The 23,573-nt window shown below is 40.4% G+C and overlaps 1 protein-coding gene across 5 annotated transcripts in view; it reads right to left on the bottom strand.

The window, feature by feature from the left end:
• STX3 (syntaxin 3) overlaps positions 1-23,573 on the bottom strand; it is a 50,114-nt gene that overhangs the window by 4,567 nt on the left and 21,974 nt on the right. For 2 of the 5 annotated variants that reach the window (XM_051967057.1, XM_051967058.1), the window contains exons 3-10: positions 13,408-13,507; positions 12,072-12,146; positions 11,124-11,191; positions 8,597-8,705; positions 7,728-7,801; positions 5,897-6,031; positions 3,717-3,827; positions 858-973 (exon numbers count right to left, since the gene is read on the bottom strand). In XM_051967057.1, the coding sequence (XP_051823017.1) occupies positions 890-973; positions 3,717-3,827; positions 5,897-6,031; positions 7,728-7,801; positions 8,597-8,705; positions 11,124-11,191; positions 12,072-12,146; positions 13,408-13,507 (756 nt within the window). In that variant the 3' untranslated portion in view covers positions 858-889. Of the gene's footprint in view, positions 1-857; positions 974-2,063; positions 3,596-3,716; positions 3,828-5,896; positions 6,032-7,727; positions 7,802-8,596; positions 8,706-11,123; positions 11,192-12,071; positions 12,147-13,407; positions 13,508-23,573 lie in introns of those variants that run through there. The other 3 variants (XM_051967060.1, XM_051967059.1, XM_051967056.1) reach the window with 2 other exon arrangements.

The following is a 23,573-nucleotide window of genomic DNA, read 5'->3' as shown; positions in this document are numbered from 1 at the left end:
AACAATCCGTTAATTGTTCCCATTTCTGCAGCAATTAAAGGATAATATCACATTTTCTTCCCAATAACTCTGATATGGGCCAGACAAGTCTGTGTTACCCTTCTTTTTACAGATGGGGACATTGAGGGTTCAATTAAATGACATGGTAATAAAGCCAGGCCTCAGACCAGCTCTCTCCACTATCCCATCCCTTTGCCTTTCCCTCATCAGCTGACTGGATAGCAATAGGAAACTTAAAAAGCAACGATTCCATATTTTTATATCACTTTTCTCTGAGGCTTTTCCACATTAAAAATACAAGACAACAGACATTCAAAAAATTTTAATTACAAAAAGATAAAACATCATTTAAAAAAAAAAAAAAAACAGCCTCCCCCAAATACAAATGTGATAAAAGTCAAGGAAGAGCCCAGAAACCAAATCCCAAAGCCTAGCCTCTCAAGTGCCCAATCCACAGCTCCATTTACACAGGAAAGGAGCAGACACAAAAGTGGAGCAGATATAGAAAGCAAGTTGCAAGATCCACCAAGCCGGTGAGTGTTCAGAAAGAAACCAAATAAGCGCCGAGATAACCCAGAACCTGTGCTTCCCCCAGATTCACTGAGAAAAGGTAAGTGTAGCCCCAGAGCAAGACTGATTTAAGTGGAGAGACCACAAGAACATGGAAGAGCCCAAGCATAGACCACAGTGACAGCCTATGGGACCGACTGTCCCTAGTGATTCGGCTTAGGAATTCCAAGAGGCTCTGAGATTCCCAGAAGCAGGAGAGAGGAGCAGATATCGAAATCAAATGTGAGTTAGTTCTCTCTCTGAGGATCGACAGAGCCCCTGAAGATGAGCAGGTCCGTACTACTTACAGTTCAGTGCCAGCACTCAATGGGAGCTGCTGTTATTTCAGCCCGACGGAAAGCCCGATGATCAGAGCTAAAATGCCCAGTGCCACCACAACTATGATAATGATAATTACCATTTTCTGGAGGGGAAGTATAAGAGAGAGGAAGAAGAAATTATAAATAACCAAGAAGAGCACATTAACTGGCTAAGGTCCTGTTACAAAGGAGGATTTAATTAGCAAGTCTGTTCATTGATGTGAGGAGCCCAAAAAATACTCTCGAGTCAACTTTTTAAGACAATTTCAGTTCAAAAAATAGTAGACCTTGTCATATCAGGAAATTCACTGCTGAGGAGGTCACTTGCATAGTAGTAAATTGTCTAAGAAAAGTCTGAAAGAAAGGGCTTATTGGCCACCTGATGTTTTGTTACTTTAACTAATTATTGAAATGAAGATAGAACATTCAATTATTTCCACCTGCTGATAACAAATATTATCTCAAAATTTTGGTGCTCTGGGACAAAGTCTCTGTTGCTCCACCTTTGTTATGGCTTCATTATGAACCAACACATTCAGCCCTAGATCATCTCTATTGAAAAAAGTTTTCCATCTGTAGCCCAGAGAATCAGGCAGTTATCCCTTTGAAGAATAGTGACAGTGGGGAAGCTAGATTGCTTCAGAAAAAAAAAAAAAAAAAAAAAAAAAAAAAGAGTAGTGATAGCTTCTGACCTCAACAAAATATGTCAAGAGACTGCATTTTTAAACATCCTTCTTAAATGAGAATGTAACTTTCTTGAAAATAAAGGAAGTTTTGTTTTTGTCTTTGATAAAGGAGGAAACAAAAAATCCCCCTTTGTAAAGAGCTTCTTCCCCTCACTGTACAGATGAAGAAACAAAAAGTCCTTCACTGTACAGACTGAGGAAACTATCCTCTTCCCAACTTCTATTATATACTAGAGGTTTAATATATTCTTGTTGATGGACTGGTGCCTAATAAGTGTTGACTAGTACTGAACTAAATGCCAGCAGGGAAGGATACAAAATTACTTCAAATTGTCACATAACAACTATAACTACTACTACTACTACAAGTATTACTTCTACTATACTACTACTACTACTACTACTACAAGTATTACTTCTACTATACTACTACTACTACTACTACTACAAGTATTACTTCTACTATACTACTACTACTACTATTACTACTACTACTACTATAACTACTACAACTACTACTCCTATTCCTATTTCTACGACTACTACTGATAGGTGACATTTAAATAGAACTTCTAATTTTTACAAAATCCTTTACATATATAATCTCTTTTGATCCTCACAAAAATCCAGGTTCAAAAGATGTTATACCTCCAGTTTATGAATGAGGAAAATCAGCTCAGAGATAAAGTGACTTCCCTAGTGTCACACACCTTACAAGTATCAGAGGCAAGATTTGAACCCAGGTGTCTCTTGAATCCACACCTAGCACACTGTCCTATACCATATAGCTGGTCACCTCTCCTTGAGGATTAATAAACTGAAAGGGATGAGGGTTATTATCAACTTAGCATGTGCTATGGGCATGCTATGAGATAGAGCTCTAGAACAGCAAACTAGACCAAAGAGATCGCGAGACAGAAGGCTTATTAAGCTTCTGTGGAGAAGAGATTTCCAGATAGAAAATAGTTAAGCTTGAAGAGACACAGAGACAACACAGATGCCAGATGCCAAGAACCAGGTAGAAAGAAAAGTCTGAGAAACTGCCGCCGCTTGAGCAAAAAAGTCTTTTGATGCAGAGTCCTGATTATGAGAGAACTGATGGGATTGTTTCTATTTCTACAGAGCCCACTGCTCACATTACCAAGTTAGTACAGGCCAGAGCCAGGAACACAGCCCAGATCATCTATGCTACGCCATCTCTCTTAAATGCCATCATTGTGCCAGGAGTGGGGTTTGGAAGGAGGCTCATTGGTCCTCAAACCCAAGTCTCCTTTGTCATTCTCATCGCTGTCTGGGAGAGGAGACACTCAGCTACCAATCAGTACCAAAAAAAGGTAAGATTATGGCACTGTCTTCAAAGCATGGGTTATTTTTATAGATTCATTTTGTGAAAAGGCTTAAAGACTATCCGGCACAAATGAGGAAACCAAAGGCTCCTATTGGACAAGTGAGGAAACTGGGGTCCTAGTATAAGCCTACATTGTACAAATGCCAGTCCCATTGTACACATGAGAAAACCAGGGACAGATACGGGACCTTATCATACATGTAAGGAAACTGAGGATCCCATGTATGGATGTTCCTCATTGTATAGGTAAGAAAACAACACCAGGGGAAACTGACTTACTCTACGGTCACGAAATTAGTAAGAAGCCCGTAACTCAAACTCAATTCATGGGACTCCTAGTCCAGCACCTTCTATATGCCTGAGCCTGTGTGAAAACAGGATTCATGCCAGTCCAAAATGAGAATAAAAGGATGGTAGTGATTCTACTGGGAAGACTGAGACAGAGGATGGACAGACAGGAAGAGCCAAGAATAAAGGGACAGTGGTTATTCTACCGGGAGAACTGAGGCCGACAATGGACAGACAGGAAGGGCTGACCACAAAGGGAACAAGGCAGGTGGGGCCAAGGCTAAGGCTCTCACCCTCCGAGCTTCACTCTGGTATTTCACAGCCTTTTTGGTGTCCGCCACAGCCCTCTCCACGAAGCCTACTGACTGGTCCATGTTGTTCTCAATGCGATCAATCATGGCTCCCTTTCCAAGAAAGTGAGAGGTGGCAGCAGTAGAAAGCAGAGGCGGCATGGTAGAAAATAGGAAGGAAAAATAGCAAACAAAGTGGGCGCTCTCTTCAGGCAAGGCCCCAGGGTACTCTCACCTTCCGGGCCTGACTACGATATTTCACCGCCTTCTTGGTCTCATCGCGAGCCTTCTCCACGTGGTCTACTGTATGCATCACATTCAGTTCTATGTTATCTATCATCTCCCCCTGTGAAGGATAGGTATTGGTCACATTCTGCATAAAGCCCAATGACCCCAAGAGAGAAACAACCTCATAGCTGATTACTCAGATCTAAGAGTCTGCTGACTTCAGATAGGACTAGAAGAGGCCTTCATGGTCATCTTACTTATGAGGAAACTGAGGTTCAGAGAAGAAATACCTTGCCCAAATGGCATCATAGATTTAGAACTAGAAGGCATCATCTGATCCAATCTGATCATTTAACTGAAAGGGAAACTGAGGCCCCGCAATGGAGTTTAACCCCATTAGACCTTATCTTCAGGGCACATTTTATATTTACTAAGGACTCAAAAAACATTCTCTCATATGATTTTCATAATCTCTGAGGCAGGAAGTACAGATATTTTGACCCTTCCTTTGTAGATGAGGATGCTGTGAGGCTGGCGCAAAGTTGCTCATTATCAAGGAAATGGGGCAGGAAGAGAAAAGTTTCAAATGCCAAACCCAATGGTCTCATATCCTACACTTCTTTTCCTACATGTCCAGTGGGGAGCTAGTCAGAACATCATTCTCTCCTAACTCATTTATAACCTCTTTCTTAGGGTCCATCCTTAATGGGATTCTGGTTTTCTCACAATGATCTTATACTGTCATTTAAGACAGAGGTTTTTAATCCAGGATCTATGAATTTGGTTTTTCTTGTTTGTTTGTTTTTTAAAATATTTTACCAACCATTTCAATATGATTGGTTTCCTTTGCAATCTGATTATTTTATTTTATGCATTATTCTGAACAGGGCTCCATAAGCTTTATTGAATTGCTAAAAGGGTCCATGTAACAGAAAAATCTAATACACTAAGCTCAGCTCTGAGAGATGGAAATGTCTGGCCAACCTTCACTCCTCCTGTTCCTTCCTCCAGGAAGGAGTCTCAGAATGAGATGCCTTAACTCTTTCATAACTCTGTCTCTTTCTGTGTCTCTGTCCGTCTCTGTCACTGTCTCTCTCTGCCTTTCATCAGCCCCATTTCTTGTGGCAAGAGAGAGAAATCTAAATCCTCTCTTCAGTCCATTCCCTGGTAAACAAAAGTTGAAGGCCCCATGCTCCATGCACGAAGATGCTCTCCACCTCCCCCATCATTAGAGATCAGAAGCAGAACAAGAGTGCACTCACCATTCCCCTAGTCTCACACCCGATCCTCGCATGGCATTGTGGGCAAAAAAAAAAAAAACACAGAAAGTGGAAGAGGAGAACTTGAGGTCTGGAGGGGTACCCGAGATCAAGTAAGCTCAACAGAGAGGGAGAAAGGGAGAGATTCCTACCCAATATGAGCCTTGGGAAGTAGCTTTGCTAACTAGTCAGTAGGCAAGCGGGTTAGAACCAAGTTTTAAAGTCATGTGCTAATTATTATTACACAGCTCCATTATCTAGGACTTTACTGTTTACACCTCACCCTAGCAGATCAGGGAGACCCCCCTGTAGACAATTAACTATAGAAGGACATGAACAAAAATCATGCAGGACGGTGAGCATGAGGAGACTGCAATATGCCCTCGAGGAGGAAGAGGACCCACATGGATGGGGTCACCAATCAGCTAGAATATTCACAGCTCACAAAGCATGTTCCTCATAGCTACTCTTTGAGAAGTTAAAGTAACACTTAATATCCCCTTTTAACAGATGAAGAAACTGAGGTTCATAAAAGTCACTTGCTAGACATGCAGCCAGTTTGGGCCCAGCCAGGAGTTCAGGATCTTGAGCCAGAAAGAAGCTTAAGGAAAGTCTAGTCTCACTGTTTATTTCACAGATGAAGAAACAGAATCTCCAAGAAGAAAGATGAATGGGCCGTGATTAGGTGGGCAGTAAGGGGCAGGGCCAGGATTTAAAGCTAGATTCCATGCACTTCCTACCTATTCCATGTTGGTTCTAGCCAGGTTGCCTCCTACTGAGGTCTAGAAGTCGTCTTGGTTTTCCTAAGCTGAGCTGTTTGATCCCATCAGTGGTCACGGAACCATCCTCCCCACACTTCCTGCCTCCTTCCCTGGGTCCAGGGCTGTGCCCTCTGCCAGCTCACAGCCCCTGCCCGATGTCAGGTTACCTGGTTTTCCACCAGCATGGCGATATCCACAAACATGTCGTGCAGCTCCTTGATGCTGCTCTCCAGCCGGACAATGTCCTTGTGCCGTCCTTCAATCTCACTGAGAGCTTGCTTAGAGATCTGGGAGTCAATGATCTGCAAAACATCCCTACACATGACATACGTGCCCCCCTCCCACCACCATCCTCTGCCAATCTTGTCTTCTCCCTCCGCATCTCTCTGTCTCTCTCTGTCTCTCTCTCTCTCTCTCTCTCTCCTTCTCTCTATCTCTGTCTCTCTGTGTCTGTTTCTCTGTCTCTCTTTGTCTCTGACATCTGTCTCTGTCTCTGTCTTTCTCTTTCTTGTCTCTCTGTCTCTCTCTCTCTCTCTCTATGTCTCTCTCTGTCTGTCTCTCTCTCTTTCTTTCTCTCTCTCTCTCTCTGTCTCCCTCTCTCTCCCTGTCTCTGTTTTTCTGTCTCTCTTTGTCTCCGACATCTGTCTCTTTCTCTCTTTCTCTTTCTCTGTTTCTCTCTCTCTCTCTCTCTCTCTCTCTCTCTCTCTCTCTCTCTCTCTGTCTCTATCTCACACACTCACACACACACGCTTTATTCAAACTGTTATTCAGCACCTACTAAGTACACAGCAAGAAGGAACAGGGCACAGTAGATAGAGTCTCTAATTGCCTTGGAGTTCAAGTCCTGCCATAGACACTTAATAGACAAGTCACTTAACCCCTGGTTGCCCTAACCCGTCAGGACACAAGTAGCTGCTCTTCATCAGTGGAAAGATTTTTTTTTTTTATTAAAAATAACCCCCCACAATGGGGGGAAAAGTCCCAGGTCCCAATTAGGTTTAGGATAGCCCAAGCCCACCCCTCACAAAAGGTCAGCATTCTCTACCTAGGGAGTCCAACGAGTCATTTTACTGGAGGGAATTCCCAGCAGGGACCTTTCATATCTGAATGCAGCCCAATACGTATTCTCTGCCTTCTGGGGCATTCATTCAAGATAGAGTTACTTAGGATCACGAGGGCCCATATGTGTCAGTCAACAAGCATTTATTAAACACCCACTGTGTTCCAGGCCCTGCACTAAATGCTGGGGATTTTTTTAAAAGATAAAAACTCTCCCCCTCCTCGTGGAAATCTCATTCTACTGGAGTCGAGACAATACCTAAACAACTCCATCAAAATATATATGGCATAAATGAAAGGTAATCTCAGAGAATTAGCCCTGGGAGCCAGGGGAAGGACCAGCAAAGTTCCACATCCTAGAAACAGCCAAAAGAGGGATCCAAGATGACTCCTGAAGGAAGCTGGGAGGTGGAGAAAGGAGAGCTGGGCTTGAACAAATGTTTTTCTGCCTCCAAGACTGGTTCTCTAACCAGCACACCCCATAGCCTCCAGTTCAAGGGCCAGGGCTCAGGATACAGAGATGCAATAAGGTCCAGACCCAGCCCTGGAGCAGCATTACAATCTCACTTAATTCTGCTGAGACAAAGGAAAACATGAAAAATCCAGGCTGAGCCCTGTAGGAAAATGAGGCCCTCAGCAGTCCCTGAGAGCTGGGAGGGACAGGAGGAGAATGGGCACAAAGGCATCCTGTGCTTTATTTTTCCCATCCTCCCAACTCTTGCCTGTGTTTTCCCGAAGTTCCCTGCCCCTAAGGCTAGGCCCTAATCTAAGCTCCTCAAAGGCAGGAACTGCCTCCTCTTTGTCTTTGTCTGTCCAGCAGTTTGAACAGAGTCTGGCCCAGAGCAGGTGATTAATAAACACTTGCGATTGATTGGTGGATCCCCACTCCATCAAGGCTAGCCATTCCCCGCCTGATCCCCCTCTTCTCAGAACACTCACCCCAGAAGTAAAAATGGCTGGGTTCCCGCTCTCCAGCATCTCCTCCAGTTCCTCGTCTGTGGTTTTCTTGCCAGCTTTAGCCCAAAGGAAAGAGAGTGTCAGACACAAAAGATCAGAAAAGATCCTTTAACAGGCGTCCTGGAAACCAGGCCTAAAGGAGCATGTTGTAAAATCCAGGGTAAAAATCAAAGCTTTTGGTTAGTGCATCCACTGGGTGCTCCCTCTCCACTGCTGGGACTAGACTAAAAGTCAGATGACCAGGAAGAACATCATCGTACAGAGAATATACAGAAGGTTTGAATATATGAGGTTTGAAGTCAATCTGACACGTACTAGTTGGGGGACCTCAGGGAATGTTCCTGGAGCCTCAGTTTCCTTATGTGTTAAATGAGAGGGCAAATAAGTGGGGAGGGTCCCTTTAAGGTCTCTTCTAGCCCTAAGCAATCCTATAAGTACTAGGACACTCTAGGCCCAGGAGAAAAAGAGAATTCAAAATTTCATGGCTGCTTAGAGCCAGGAGTAAAGACTTTTTTTTTACTTTAAAGTAAAGATACATTTAAAGAAAAAAAAAAAAAAAAAAGCTTTGGATCTTGAGAAGGAAAGCCCAGGCCCTGACACCTAAAGTGGAGTCTTCAGATCAAATGCGCCACTGGTCTAGGTCTCCGATTCCAAATTGTAATGGAGCTAGAACCTGTCTTCTCCACTTTCTCCAGGATGAGGGGCACAAGCCATGGTAAACAACATCGCTTGGGGCTGGCAGCAGAAACTTGGCCTGGGCCAAGGCCACCAGGCCGTGGCGGGTGATGGGGCGGCCATGAAAAGGGGGGTTGTAGAATGGGGAGAGACCCATGTCCCCTTCAAAAACCTACTAATTTCCAGTTGTCTCTGGATGCGCCCTTTACTGCGTTCTCGGAAGTCCACCTGGGCTTCATTGTACTTGGTCATCACCTCCACAAACTTCCTGGAGAGGACCGAGTGCTGTAGGGAGAGGGAGGAGGCGTGAGATGCTGCGGGTGGGTGCCCTCAGTCCCTCCATCTGCTCTTCCCACATCCTCCAAAGATCTAATCTGTCACGAGCTCAGCTGACACAGAATAGAGCCGAATAAACACGTGTTCCCTCCCTCCTCTCCCACCACAAATACCCATCAAGGTGTCCGTACTTCCTCTTTGGGCTCCCATGAGAAATCTTTCAATGCCTTAATACAATCCCCCTAAGACTGGAGAGGGCCCTAAGCTCAGCCACTTCTGTCTTTGTTCTTTCTCTGCTTTGGATCCTCTTCTTTCCCTTTCCATTCCCAACCAGTATCCAGCCAAGAACCAAGATTGTGGATTCAGAATGTCTCACATTGATCCTTTCTTCTGTGTGTCCATTGCCTCCCCAATCTAAGATTCACTCCAAATCCAGATGTCTCTAAAATTCTCTTTTTCTAATTTCTACCCCAACCCATCTTACACAGAGCTTGCAGAATAATGGTCCTCAAAATAACTAATACTTAAAAACTTAAGTTTTTACTTTAAAAAATACTTTAAAAAAAAAAGAAAGAAAGAAAGAAAAGCTACAGTGGCTCCCTAGAACTTAGAAATCAAGTCAAGATAAAAGTGAGCATTCATAAAGTATTTTAAGCTTCACAAAGTGCTTGACAAATAATATTAATTAATTGGATCCTCATAACAAGCCTGAAAGGCAGCTTCTATTATTATCTGCTACTTTATAGACGAAGAAAAATAAGGGAGATGGCTACCCAAAGTCATATGGCTAATAAGTCTACGAGGCAACATTTGAACTGAGGTCTTCAATCCAAATTCAGTGCTCTATCCACTGAGCAATCAGAATCCCAATTCCGGAGTTGGAAGAACCTTCTGAGGCTTAGTCCAACCTCTTCATTTTATATTTGAGAAAAGTGAGGGTCAAGAAGATGCAATGACTTGTGAAAGATCATTTGCGTGGGACATGGAATGACTAATAGTCTCCGGACTTCTTGTCCAGCATTAACTTGACAGTTCTATGTTCCTAGCTCAGAGATCCAGCCTCCTTTTATCCGATATCATCTCTGACTACACCAGAAACCCAGAGAAAACTCTTCTCAGTTTATCAAAAGTTTTTAGACTCTTGGTCTAGAATTTTGGAGTTCTTACTTGGAGGTCCATGAACTTAAAACAACAACAACAACAGACTATTAATAACTAAACAAATTATGCTGAACTCATATTGATAAATTAATTTATATATAATTTACGTGTTGTTTAATATGTATCTAGACATATTTATTATTTAATATTATATAATGTGTGTGTGTATGTGTGTATATATATATATTTGGGCAGCTAGATAGCACAATGGACCCGCCTACAATCAGGACGACTTATCTTCACGAGTTCAAATCTGGTCCAAACACTTACTAGCTATGGGACCCTGAGCAACTCAATTAACTGTTTGCCTCAATGTACTCATCTGTAAAATAAGCTAGAGAAGGAAAAGGCCACTCCAGTATCCTTGTCAAGAAAACCCCAAATGGGGTCTCAAAGAATCAGACATGACTGAAAATGATTGAACAACTGAATTATATATATTTATACTGATTAATTTCTGTATAATTGATTTCCTCTGAAATCCTCATTTATTTTTTGCTTATTATAACCATGCTTTTGAGAAGGGATCTCCAGGCTTTCCCCAGATCACCCAAGGAGTCCAGAACATGAAAAGATTAAGAACCCCCACTTTAGAGAAAATCTTCTCCATCCTCCATGGCACATGCCCTTATCACCCCAGCTCCCACTGACCTCTCCCTTCCACTCCTACAGTATTTATGATCCTCCAAAACATTCTATTTATTGCTATTCAATTCAAATCCTGGCTCTTTGCTAGTTCTGTTAGCTAGGTGACTGATACGTCACTTCATGTCTCTGGGATCCCAGCACCTCCTCTTTTATAATAAGGAATTAGATTACTTAGGTCACATCTAGGATCCCTTCCATCTCTAAAGCCTACAAATACCCTCTGAACTCTGTGATTGCAGCCCTTCCCAAACTTTGGGCCTTCCTTCTGCGGCTACCCCCACTTACCCTGAATATATTTTGTCAATCCATATCTTGCTTACATATATTGTTGTTTTCCCCATTAAACTGACAAGGGCCATTTGTTTTTTGCCTTTCTTAGTATCCCCAACACTAGCATGGAGTCTGGCAAACAATAGGCGTTTAATCAATGCTAAGCTAGTTGACTGACTTTTTAAAGTGTTGCTCCATGTAGGCCAGATTATAAACACCTTAAGGACAGGGACTATATATTTCTTTTATTTCTACATCACCTAGCATAGAGTTAAGCCCCCACAAATACTCAGTGAAAACTGTCTGATTTATCCCATGAGAGCAAAGGCAAGAAGCTAACCACTGCACCTGGGACTTCCGTATCCGCAGATCTGCCGATGACCGCACCTCATCTTGTTCGATGTGCCTCTCCATGTCTGGAAAGGGATCAGAGAGTTATTGAATTTCCAAGTTAAAGGGATCTCACGGGCCATCTAGCCCAACCGACACCTGAAAAATAACTGTCTCTGCAACAAAACAAGTGGGCATCCAGATTTTCCAGAAGCCCCCAACTAGAAGAAATTCCACACTTCCCAAGGCAATCCGTTCTCCTTCTGGACAACTCTCCTCAAAATAAACTTTTCCCAAAAGCTTAAATCTGCCTTTTTGAAACTTCTTCCCATTGTTCCTACTTTTGCCCTCTTGGTCCAGGAAAATAATTCTAACTCTTCTTCCACATCATAATCAGCTCTCATCAGCACTCTCCCACCAAATGTCTCATTCTTTCCATCCCCAACAAATTCTTTCAACCAATCCTCATACAACATGAACTCAAGAGCCTTTATTTCCCTAGCTGTCCCACTCTAGATGCTTTCCAGTTTATGAATGGACTTTATAAAACCATGGACATGTTCTACAAGGGCACAAAACAATAGAACTCTCCCCACCTCAAACAACTGTCACTAAAATAAAAGTGCTCCGTAACCCAGCCCAGATCAAGTCATGTCCTCTCCCCAGTGAGAAATCATGTCATTTCCCAGAGCAGCGCCACCTCAAATTAAATAGTTCCATCGTCATCTGTCCCCCCCATCACACCTACCATGATGCCTCCAAGAAAGTGGCTCCTGTGCCACACAAAGGGGAAATTACAAAGAGTCCCTGGGAAATAAGACAAGGAGCAATTCCCAAAAATACAGATCAGTCAAGAAGCAGAGGGGTAACAGGGAGGGAGACACAGTCAGCCATGAGCAGGATCCCAAGAGTGGGAAAGGAAGTACTTAGAAATCAGAAGGGTCTCAGAGGCGGTTTCTTTCTTACTCTTTAGCTTGTTCCGGACACTGTTGGCCATTTTCTTAATATCCGCCGTTAGCTGTTCCAGGTCATCCTTTGTTTCTGAGGACACAGAAGCAGAGGAAAAAAAATTGGAGGGGAAAGATGTAAGAAGCATCAATGGAGAAAAGCTGGTGCTCCCAGTCTACCTCGGAGAACCAAAGTATTTATCACATGAGCTTGAGAAAAGGATCCTCAGTAATCAATAATCCTGTCTCCTTAGACTCCTCATCTAAGACCCAGAGAAGGAAAATGAAAGAACCAAGAAGAGAGAATGTTACTCATGAAAGAAGATCCAACTAACATTCACCAATCCCACTCTATGACTGGTTCTATATCTATGATCTGTATCTATTACCCTGAACAGGTCACGTCTTTCTTCTGGGGTCAGCTTCCTCCTCTGTAATTATAAAGGGGCTAGATCAGATAAACCCTAAGATTCCCTCTAACTCCAAACCTAGGATTCCCTAATTCCAAAATCTGTAATATTGTCATAAACACTTTGATTCAAAGGAAACATAAATTATAGTCCCTGGTCTCAAGAATTCACAATCATTTCAGAAAAGGAAGACAAACACACTCGAAATAATTATGTTTCATAATTAAGTACAAAAAACTGTCATTTTGACTGGGAACATTTTAGAAGTTCTGCAAAGGAAGGATTCTAGAAGAGCTGGAATAGTTAGGAAAACTTCATGGAAAAGGCAAGTTTGGGCTTTGGAGAATGGCTCATATTTGGATTAACTAGGACGATGCTAACAAACTGGGGTGGGGTTTTTCTTCCCGGGTTATTTTTACCTGCTGAATCCAATTCTCCCTGTGCAAAAAGAGAACCATTCAGTTCTGCAAACATATATTGTATCTAGGATATACTGCAACATATCTAATATATATAGGACTGCTTGCCATCTAGGGGAGGGGGTGGAGAGAGGGAGGAGAAAAATCAGAACAGAAACGAATGCAAGGGATAATGTAAAAAAATTACCCTGGCATGGATTCTGTCAATATAAAGTTATTATTAAATAAACTAAAATAAAATATTAAAAAAAAAACTGGGGTGGGGAGGAGTAAAGGGATTAAAAAAAAATCACAGATGGGAAAGCACTATAGCCCATATGAGGGAGAAACAGCAGGAAGCTTGTCTGCCAGAAGATGGATATTAAGTGAGTGATGGAGACAAGTTAAACAAGTAGAATAGGAACCAGAAGGAGAATATAAAGTAGAAGATGCTATTTCTATAATCATTAAGCCAGCAGTATCTGTTGGGACTTGACCAGGTAGAAAGAAACACCTCATGGTAAATCAGTTCTAAGTGAACACTCACTTGGTTCTGGGATTGGTGCTGAGAGGATGATGCTGTAAAGTTTCTTAGCTCCTTCCACGTTCTCTGCGATCTTGTCGATGTTGAGCCGGGTTTCCTCAATCTAGAAAGAGAGGGAGAAATATCCTTGTTATTGACAAGACAACTGCTGAATTCTTCCTGTTGAATCCACTCTCTTTTCCTAGCTCTGTCAAGGTAGAAATAATTAGGTGGATCTTGGAATGGCCAATGAATCTGCCTTCAAAGGGTGCTAGAGTCCCTTGTATCTTCCTATTCATTGCCAGTGGGACAAAATAGTTTGGGAAAAGTTAAACTTTCAGTTGGAATATTTAAACTAGGATCAAGCCGACAGATCCAAAGAAAGGATAAAGCAGGGGTTCTAAACCTTATGTAATGACTGGATTCCTTAGGTCATCTGCTGCTGATGCTCCTAGACCCGTTTCAGATTGTTCTTAAAGAACCGAAGGTGCTAAGTTGAGTCAAGAGTTTAATGAAAAATAAAGATGTCCGTGTTTTTCCCATCCTAGTTCACAGACACCCTTCCCAGCCCCAAAATCTATCCAAGGACTCCTTGAGGATTAAGAACCTCAGGCTAAAAGTATCCAAAAAGATGAAGCCACAAGGAGGGATGATACATTGTCACATCTGGAGGATCTGGTCTCAAATTTCAATTCTGCCGTTTACTAACCAGATGTTCTCTCTGGGTCTCAGTTCCCTCACCTGAAAAGTGAAGAACTTAGACTAGATGATCTCTAATCAATCAGTCCCTAAGCCTCTATTAAGTACCAACTCTGTCAACGAGGCAGCTGCTGCTCCTGAAGTCTTCCTGGGCACCTACCAGAGATAACAGGCCTATAAACTGGTCATTACACTTTGGAAATCATGCTCCTGGGGGCATGAACTGGGTGATTATTTGGCCTCTGCACATTCCTGGACCTGATTGCACAAATACAAGATTATGTAATATTCAAGTAATATTCTGTCCTTGGGATGGTGAGTGTCATGAGACAGTCCTGAAACTAGCCAGTGAGCACCCAGAAAGGCTGTGTATCTGTCTGTCTCTGTGTCTCTCTGTGTGTGTCTCTCTCTATAGATAAATACATATCTATCTCTGTTTTTTTTTTTTTTTTTTTTTTTTTTTGTCCCTCTGTCTCTTTCTGTCTGTCTCGTTACAACAAGATATAGGAGCCCAACACTATACTCTCATGTAGTCCAAAGTCATGGGTAAAAATACAAAGAGAACTGATCCAACCATCTCCTTAATGGACATACGATAGACCAAAATATCCACAACAGTACTTTTATAGCAAAAACTAGGAAGAAAGAAGGTGCCCATTTTATTGGGTAATAGCTGAATAAACTACGGTATATGAACATAAGGAAATATTGTCTCTAGATAAAAGAGTAAACAAGACACTGCTCAGGAGTTGAAGTCAAAAAGATCCATAATCAAATCCTACCTGGGACTCTGTCTAGTTTTGTGATCCCAGGTTATGCTGAAAGGGTTAGACTGAATGACAGTTTAGATCCTTTCTAGCTTTCAAATTACTACTTATGAGAGATGATTTCAAAGTATTAAGAGAATCATGGGAAGACTTGTTGAAATGAACGAACTATGGACAACGGCTATAATAATATAAATGAAAACAACATTGAAAGAGAAGTGAATTTAGATTAATTATAACTGTCAGTATAGACACCAGATCACAGAGGATTAGCTACACATTTCTCTTGATAGATGGATGTGAGTATGAGGGACGGAGAGTAGGGAGAAGTATCACATAAGAATAATAATTGCCAATATTTCTATTGTGTCTGAAAGTTTGGAGATTGAATTTGTTCCTCACCATAAACCATTTTACAGAGGAGGAGACTTAACTTCTCTCAGCTTCTGTTTCCTCCTCAGTAAAAGGAAGAGTATGATTGCATCTACCATTTTTTGGTTGTTGTGAAGATAAAATGACAAAATATTGGCAAACCTTAATGCTATGACTGTTACTACTGTTACGTGATTTTGCTCACAGTTACACAGGTAATGGGGCCATCAGGATCTGAATATAGGTAGATCTGATTCCCAGTGAAGCTCTCTAACCACTAGGTCACCTTGCTATATCCACAGATTTGGAAGGTAGCACATAATACTGGATGTGTGTGGTGACTGCATTGTGTAATTGTTTTTTTTCCAAGTCAGGAGAGAAACCTCAAAAGAATGGTAGGAGAGCTGCAGCAGATGACCTCAATGAAAAATTAAGACATTCTACTAACAAAGGTCCAAAAATTTGAGATATTTGTGCCACCATACAGAAAAGCCCAACATCCCCAACTCCCAAAGTGCTGGCTGCACTAGGCACGGAAACAAGAAATGAAAGAGCACTATGTCCCCTGCAGGCTTATAAAAGCTACAGCCAATTTAGAGCACAAAGGCCTCCATCCAGAAATTTATGATCAAAGAAAAACTAGAGAACATTATGAAATGCAAAAATGGATTATAAAGGTTTTGCACAAACAAAATCAATGCAGCCAAAATTAGAAGGGAAGCAGAAAGCTGGGGAAAAAGTGTTTCCGATAAAATCCTCATTTCTAAAATATATAAAGAACTGAATCAAATTTATAAGAATACAAGTCATTCACTAATTGATAAATGATCAAAGAATAAAAGTAGACAATTTTCAGATAAAGAAATTAAAGCCTTCAATAGTCATATTAAAAAACGTTCTAAATCATTATTGATTAGAGAAATGCAAATTAAAACAACTCTGAGGTGCCACCTCACACTTATCAGATTGGCTAAGATGACAGGAAAAGATAATGGTAAATTTTAGAGGGGATATGGGAAAACTGGAACACTAATGCATTATTGGTGGAGTTGTGAACTGAATTTCCATTCAGGAAAGCATAGTGGAGCGATAACCAAACTGTTTTGATCTAGCATTTGATCTAGCAATGCCATGACTGGGTCTGTATCCCAAAGAAATCACAGAAGAGGGAAAAGGACCCAGAATAGCAGCTCTTTTTATGGCAGCAAAGAATTGGAAAATGAGTGCATGCCCATCAACTGGGGAATGGCTGAATAAGTTATGGTGTATGAAAGTAATGGAATATCACTGTTCTATTAAAAATGATAAACAGGCTGATTTTTGAGAGCCCTAGATTTATATGAACTGATACTGAGTAAAATAAGCAGAATCAGGAAAACATTGTCCACAGCAACAGCAAGACTGTGCGATGATCAACCATAATAGACTTGGTTCTTCTCAGCAGTAGAAAGTGAAATCTGCATTCAAAGAGAGAACTATGGAGACTGAATGTAAATCAACACATGCTATGTTCACTTTTTTTTCCCTCTTTTTTTTTCTCATGGTTTGTTCTGATTTTTTTCTCCCAACGTAATTCATATAGAAATATGTATAAAAAAAAAAGTGAATGTCCGTGTATAGTAAGTAAATAAATAAATAAATAAATAAATAAATAAATAATAAATAAATAAATTGAAATATTGCTTTACATGTAATTAGGGGAAATATATATATTTAAGTTAAACAAAAACAAAAACCAATGGCTCCATCCTTTCCTCCCTTCTAGTGTGTGATGCATCCTACTTTAAGAGCTTCCTCTCCTTCTGACTCCCTGCAAAGTCATCTATAAAGTGACAGAAACAAAAAATGGTTGAGGATCTGTCATAGTATCAGTACATTAGCATATTGCATGAGTATCTGCACAGAAAAGGCCCCCCCAGAAGCATCTATCAAGGATATTATTGTGATAATTCCTTTTGTGTCTTGGTTACATTAGGTGGCCTGTGAGGCCCTTTTTAATTCTCTCAGAGTCTATAAATAAATCATTCCACTATGAATGAATCATTCCACCTGGGTCTTTCCACCTATTCTCTATCATTTAGATTACAGTGGTTCTCAAACTTTTGTTTTCAGTATCTTCATGTTGTTAAAAAAAAAAAAAAAACTATCGAGGATTTGTTCAAAGAGTTTTTGTTCACATGGATTATATTTCTAGCTATTTACTATATTAGAAATAAAAAATAATTTTGAATTTGTGGATCCTCTGAAAGAGTTTCAGAGACCCCAACAATTCTTTGGACTACACTTTGACGACCACTGATTTAGAATATAGTCTTTAAGACATTCAGGGTCCAAAAATTCATCCTCTGTTTTTTCCCTTTTGTTCTGATTTTTCTTTTACCACATGACAAATGTGGAAATATGTTTTAAATGATTGTACATGTACAACATATCAGAATGCTTGCTGTCTTGGAAGGAGGGAAATAAGGGGGAGAGGGAGAAAAAATTTGGAACTCAAAATCTTACAAAAGTAAATGGTGAAAAGTATCTTTAAATGTAATTGGAAAAATAAAATACTATTAAAGCAGGGGGAAAAAATACATCCCTGCCATCGAAATAGTGATGATATTCTCCACATTGAGCTCGAATGTTCCAGTCAGTGCACTTCTAGGCCTCCACACAATACCTTTCCAGATGACTGAGTCTGCCAATGCTCTCATCTTGCTGGCGTGGTCTTTGTGGACCTAAGGTCAACATGTACAGGGAGCAAAGTAACTTTCGTGGAGATGGAAACAAATCTAGTTTTCCTAATTCTCAAGCTGGTAACCCATGTACTGAATCCCAATACCCTAACAAATGAATCCCACCACCTTTCCTCCTTGTTATTGCTTGACATGACCTTCAAGGGTCTATTGGAAACCCAACTCAGTATCCCCCATGGTTGAGTCCAATCCAAAGATAATCTCTTTAAGCACATTTCACTATCCCTCTTTTCGCAAAATCCAAGCACTATCAACATTAAAAATGACATGTTTGGGGTTATAATGAGATCAAAAGTCATAGACTGGCCTACTGAATGGATTAGTTTTCTCAGAAAACCTCTAAAATTTCCCTGGGTCTACAGGTTAACAACAGCTGGAGGATAGTAAGAGAGTACTATATTTGGAGTCACACTTAGCTTCCTGAGATCTTTCTAGTTGTGTAAGCCAGGGAAATTTCCTTCCTCCTACTGAACTAAGGTTTTCTCCAGATCTAACTTCCCTGACCCTCTGAATTTTGGAGTTAGAAACCCACCCAGTACAACAAAGTACTGAGCACATAGTAGGTACTTAAAAATGCTTGTTGACTGACTAGCCACAAGGAAGAGTCTGCTGTACTGAACTGAAGTTCCTGGTGACCACGTATTCAGGAAGACCAAATGCTTAATGAAGTAAACTTTAGTCAACATTTGATGGATGGAGGTAATGCAGCTTAAGGTGAATTTACAGCACTCCTTTAATCTCAATACCTTTCCCAATTACAAAATGATTTCCTGGAATTTGTAGAAGACTTTGTTGGCAGCACTAGTTGTCCCCAACTGAACAACATTTTAATAGGTTCCACAGTACTACATGCATAAGGGTTCCAGTTCTATAGATGCCAGCTAATTAGAGTTCTGCTATACAGAAGAGACCAATGAAAAAACTCATCTCTGCAGCTATATATGCTTCCCTAACCAAAGATCTCAACAGTCTCATTCTCTCTTGAGATAGCATGGTAGAGTAAATAAAAACAACAGATTTAGAGTCAAAAGAATCTGCATTTGAATTTTATACTCAGGCCAGGATAGAAATGAAGAAATGGCTGGCCCCATTTAGCCCCCAGGCACTACAAGAAAACTTTAACTCTATGTATCTGTAAAATGTAGGGCAACTAAGTAGATAAAATGCAGTGTGTGGAGTCAGGAAGACCTGAATTCAAATTCATCCTCAGACACTGACTAGTTATTCAATACTGGATAAGGCAACTAAGTAGATAAAATGCAGTGTGTGGAGTCAGGAAGACCTGAATTCAAATTCATCCTCAGACACTGACTAGTTATTCAATACTGGATAAGTCATCCTGTCACTTTGCCCTATTTACCTCAGTTTTCTCATCTATAAAATGAGCTGGAGAAAGAAATGGCAAACCACTCATGTCTGTACCAAAAAAATTCCAAATGGGGTCACAGAAGTCAGACATGACTGAAATGATTGAACAATAAAAAAAGGATCCAAGCAACTCTAATTCTAGAGTCCCATGATCGCCCTTTGTCTAGCTAGCACTTTTATGTGTTTTTTCTTGATTTCACTGGCGTGAGGAGCCTCCTCTACCAGAGCAGAGCAAATTGCTCCCAAATTGATTATGTTCCAGACCTGCTGTGTCCCTTCCAAGACCACAGTTCCTGCTTAGGGTCAGTCACAACCACTATGATTCAGAGGTGAGATCTGAAGCCAGATTTTCCTAACTCTGAAGTGAGCCTGCCAGCCATGACGTCATGTTGCCTTTTCTTCTTCAACATCATCTTCAGCAGCAACAGCAACAGCAACAGCATCTTCACTGTTTCTTTCTTTCTTCTCATTTTTTTCCTTTTTTAACTCAACAAAAAATCCTTTATTCTTAAAAGGCAAAGAAAGAATACTAATTATATAACACTCTGCCTAAATCTTCTCTTCTCTGTTTATACTTCAGCAGCAGCAGTATCTTCATTATTTCTTTCTTCTCGTTTTTTTTTCCTTTTTTAACAACAAAAAAATCCTTTACTCTCAAAAGACAAAGAAAGAATACTAATTATATAACATTATGCCAGCAAATCTTCTCTTCTCACGTTTAGATTGGGAGCTTCTTAAGGCAGGGACTATTTTTTGCCTTTTTTTGTATACCCAGCACTTAGCACAATTCCTGGGACACAGTAGGTATTTAATAGATGATGCTGACTGATTTTGATTTTCAGTGAAATTGAAGTCAACAGAAACCTGGGAGAAATTCCTATGATTATCCTGTTTTGTTTTGTTTTTAACATTTAAAGGTCTGTAAACTATTACACAGAAAAACCAATTGGTAGTTTTTTTTTAATTTTATAATAACTTTTTATTGACAGAACCCATGCCAGGGTAATTTTTTTTTACAACATTATCCCTTGCACTTGCTTCTGTTCCAATTTTTCCCTTCCGTCCCTCCACCCCCTCCCCTAGATGGCAAGCAGTCCTATATATGTTAAATATGTTGCAGTATACAATTGATAGCTTTTTGCAACTAAATAAATGTACCATTATATACCCCAATCTTCCACAGTCTGAAAGCCTTATAATTATTAAACTACTTGCAATTATTCCTGACCTTCCCCGGGAAGTCATCACAGGGCACCTTGGGAAGTCACTTAAGCAAAAGCAAATCCCTCAGACTTCATTTTGATGTTTGCCCCACGGAACTAATTATAACACACATTACCTTAATCACTGCCCTCATCAAGATGGGCAAGAGTAGATCATTCCCAAAGACCTTGTCTCTGCCCTAAGGAGCCAATTAGGGAGGGGATCTAATTAGGAAATGGAAGTCCAGTAATTTACTGCTCAGGAGAGGAGGCTGATCGCCCTGGGTACAGTACAGAAGTCTCGCAAGAAGACCAGGAGAGAGGAGATGCTTTTTAGCTGACAGGGCAGGCCTCCTGTACAGCTCGTTTTGCAATCAAAGCGACCTTGGCTTCTTGGAGACTAAGGCAGCCAAGCCAAAAGTCTGCCAGGTCTGAGCTAAACTGTTTGGCAATTTTCCAAAGACCAATCTCATTAATTGCAAGAAAGCTCATAATCTGGATGTTCACCAGATAGGAAGGGAGCGGGTGTTTGGGGGGACTTTGGCCAGAGCAACTCTCAGAGCTCAGTAACCAAGTCACGGTGGAGCTGGGAGCTGTGTCGGTAATAAGAGCACCCCCAGGGATGAAACTGTGATTCAGCGAACATTAGGTTTGAGTCAGGGGAGCTGGACTGAAATCCCAGTTTGTGGCACTCACTATTGGTATTGGGGTGAACCTGACAGAGACACACTGGCTCATCGTGTATCAGGATCCTTTTCTGTAAAGGAAGACAATTGGACTCTGACTTCTAAAATCTTTTCTCTAAATCAATATGTCTCTGAAATCTCAGAAGTGAAATAAATCTGTACAACAGATGGAGTTAGGAGTGAAAAGGACAGACAGAGGCTCATGAGAAAAAAAATTGGAGTTTTCATTATTTCTCCAAATATCCATAATGCTGTCAGCTATCCTACTGTGGAGCTAGGACTGGAAGGTTCCACCAGAGCACAAAAGGATGCTAGGATTAACAGCTGGAAGAATCAACCCCCTCACTTAGCTCAGAGAGAAGGTGCTTAACAATAATCCACATCTGGCTCACAAAACAACAGGCCTATGAGCGCAAAAGGTACATTGGAGCCAAAACTTGAACTCAGCTCCCCACCCCACTCCAAATACAACACTCTTTCCATTACTTGGTACCACTTCTCACAGCAATTCATTTTTCAGATTCTTTGACAATTTTCCTTGTTCCCAGAACTTCTAATCTCCAAAGGGAGTTTTCAAATCAATTCCACACAATGATTGCTCAAGGAAAATGAAATACATTCAAAAATTGGGAAATAGTGTGGCAGAAACTAGGCCTTGAACAACAGCTAACACCCTATACCAAGATAAGGTTGAAATGGGTTCATGATTTAGACATAAAGAGTGATACTATAAGCAAATTAGGAGAACGAGGGACAGTCAGATCTGTGGAGAAGAAAGGAATTGAATTTATGGCCAAAAAAGAACTAGAGAACATTATGAAATGCAAAATGGATCATTTTGGTTATGTTAAATTAAAAAGGTTTTATACAACCTTTTTATACAAATATAAAATATTTTATATTTTATACAACAAAATTAATATAGACAAGATTAGAAGGGAAGCAGAAAGCTGGGGGAAAATTTATATATGAAATACAAGTGAGGGGGCTTGTGAAAAGGTATAGCATGCCATTGAAGGGACTCCAATCCCACCTGTCTGAAGCTGATGGGGCTGAAAAAGGAGAAGTGGAATCAAGACAACAGCACAAACATCATTTCCAAAGGAATTTTAAACAATGTAAATTAATTGAGTTTACCAAAAGAACCAACAGACTACTTTAGTTAGAAAATGTTTGATCTCACTGCCAAGCAATCAACACATTTACTCAACAAGTTTTAATTAAGCATTTACTACATTACAATCAATGTGCTAAGTGCTAGGACTTCCAAAAAAAAATTCCCTGTCTCAAAATACTTATATTGTAATAGGAGAGACAACATGTAATATATAAAATACGCACAAGTGAACATGATACATATAACATGTATGTATGTGTAATACATATATAGCATTTAGTTACATATAAAATATATACATAGCAAATGAATGGTCATCTCAAAAGGAAGGTTTTAGAAATTAAAAGACCAGAAAAGGCAGAAAGTGGTACTTGAAACAGAGCTATATGGCCATTAAGAACAAACTAATTAGAATATAAACTCATTTATCAACCTTGTGAAAAACAATGATGGAAAATTACAAGTAGTGTTGTCTCAAAAGATAATGAGAAACAGTAAAGGGGAAATCAAGTCTACAGGAGCTTGGTGAAGATCCGATTAAGTCAGAACACAGGGAGGGACTCTGAGAAAGAAACTGGAAGGAGAACAAGAAATAAATAAAATGGGGAAAAGATTTGTCAAGATTCCATAAGCGATCATTTTTCAACTAATGGCAGGAAAGTCACCACATTTCGATTCGAACAGCATAGTTTCTTGGCATGTTATGAGGAAATATTAATTACATTAAAAAAAAATAAAAATTGGATCAAGTATATGGGGAGAAGGTCCAAACTAAAATTGACAAAAGCTTGATGTCATCGCTGGCTCAATCGATAAGATCAATAAGAGAAGATAACCAAACATCCGGAAGAAATCAGGGACGTTATTAAGAAAAAGTAACCAATAAAATAACAATAACTACAAAATCTTTATCTCTATAAAAATCCATATAAGAATAACCTCCGTGCATGTGGAAGAAATGAAAAAGGAATGGATCCCAGCAAACTAGATGAAAAGCCTTTTTAAAGTTGTACAGAATGATATGGAACAATACATTCCACTTTTAGCTCAGAGTACAGTAAGCAAACCAATCCTACCATTCAACATTCATTCTGACTTCCTGTCCAAAATCTCTTTCCTAAACACCATTCATCTCTACGTGCTACTTTCCTCTATTAGAACAAAAGCTACTTTAGGGCAGAAATTGTCTGCCTTGCTTGTAATTGTGTCATCAGAATTTAGCACACTGCCTGAAACAA

Source organism: Antechinus flavipes, chromosome 6, assembly GCF_016432865.1.
Source record: "Antechinus flavipes isolate AdamAnt ecotype Samford, QLD, Australia chromosome 6, AdamAnt_v2, whole genome shotgun sequence".
NCBI classification, from domain to species: domain Eukaryota; kingdom Metazoa; phylum Chordata; class Mammalia; order Dasyuromorphia; family Dasyuridae; genus Antechinus; species Antechinus flavipes.
This window is presented reverse-complemented; position numbering and strand designations above follow the sequence as displayed.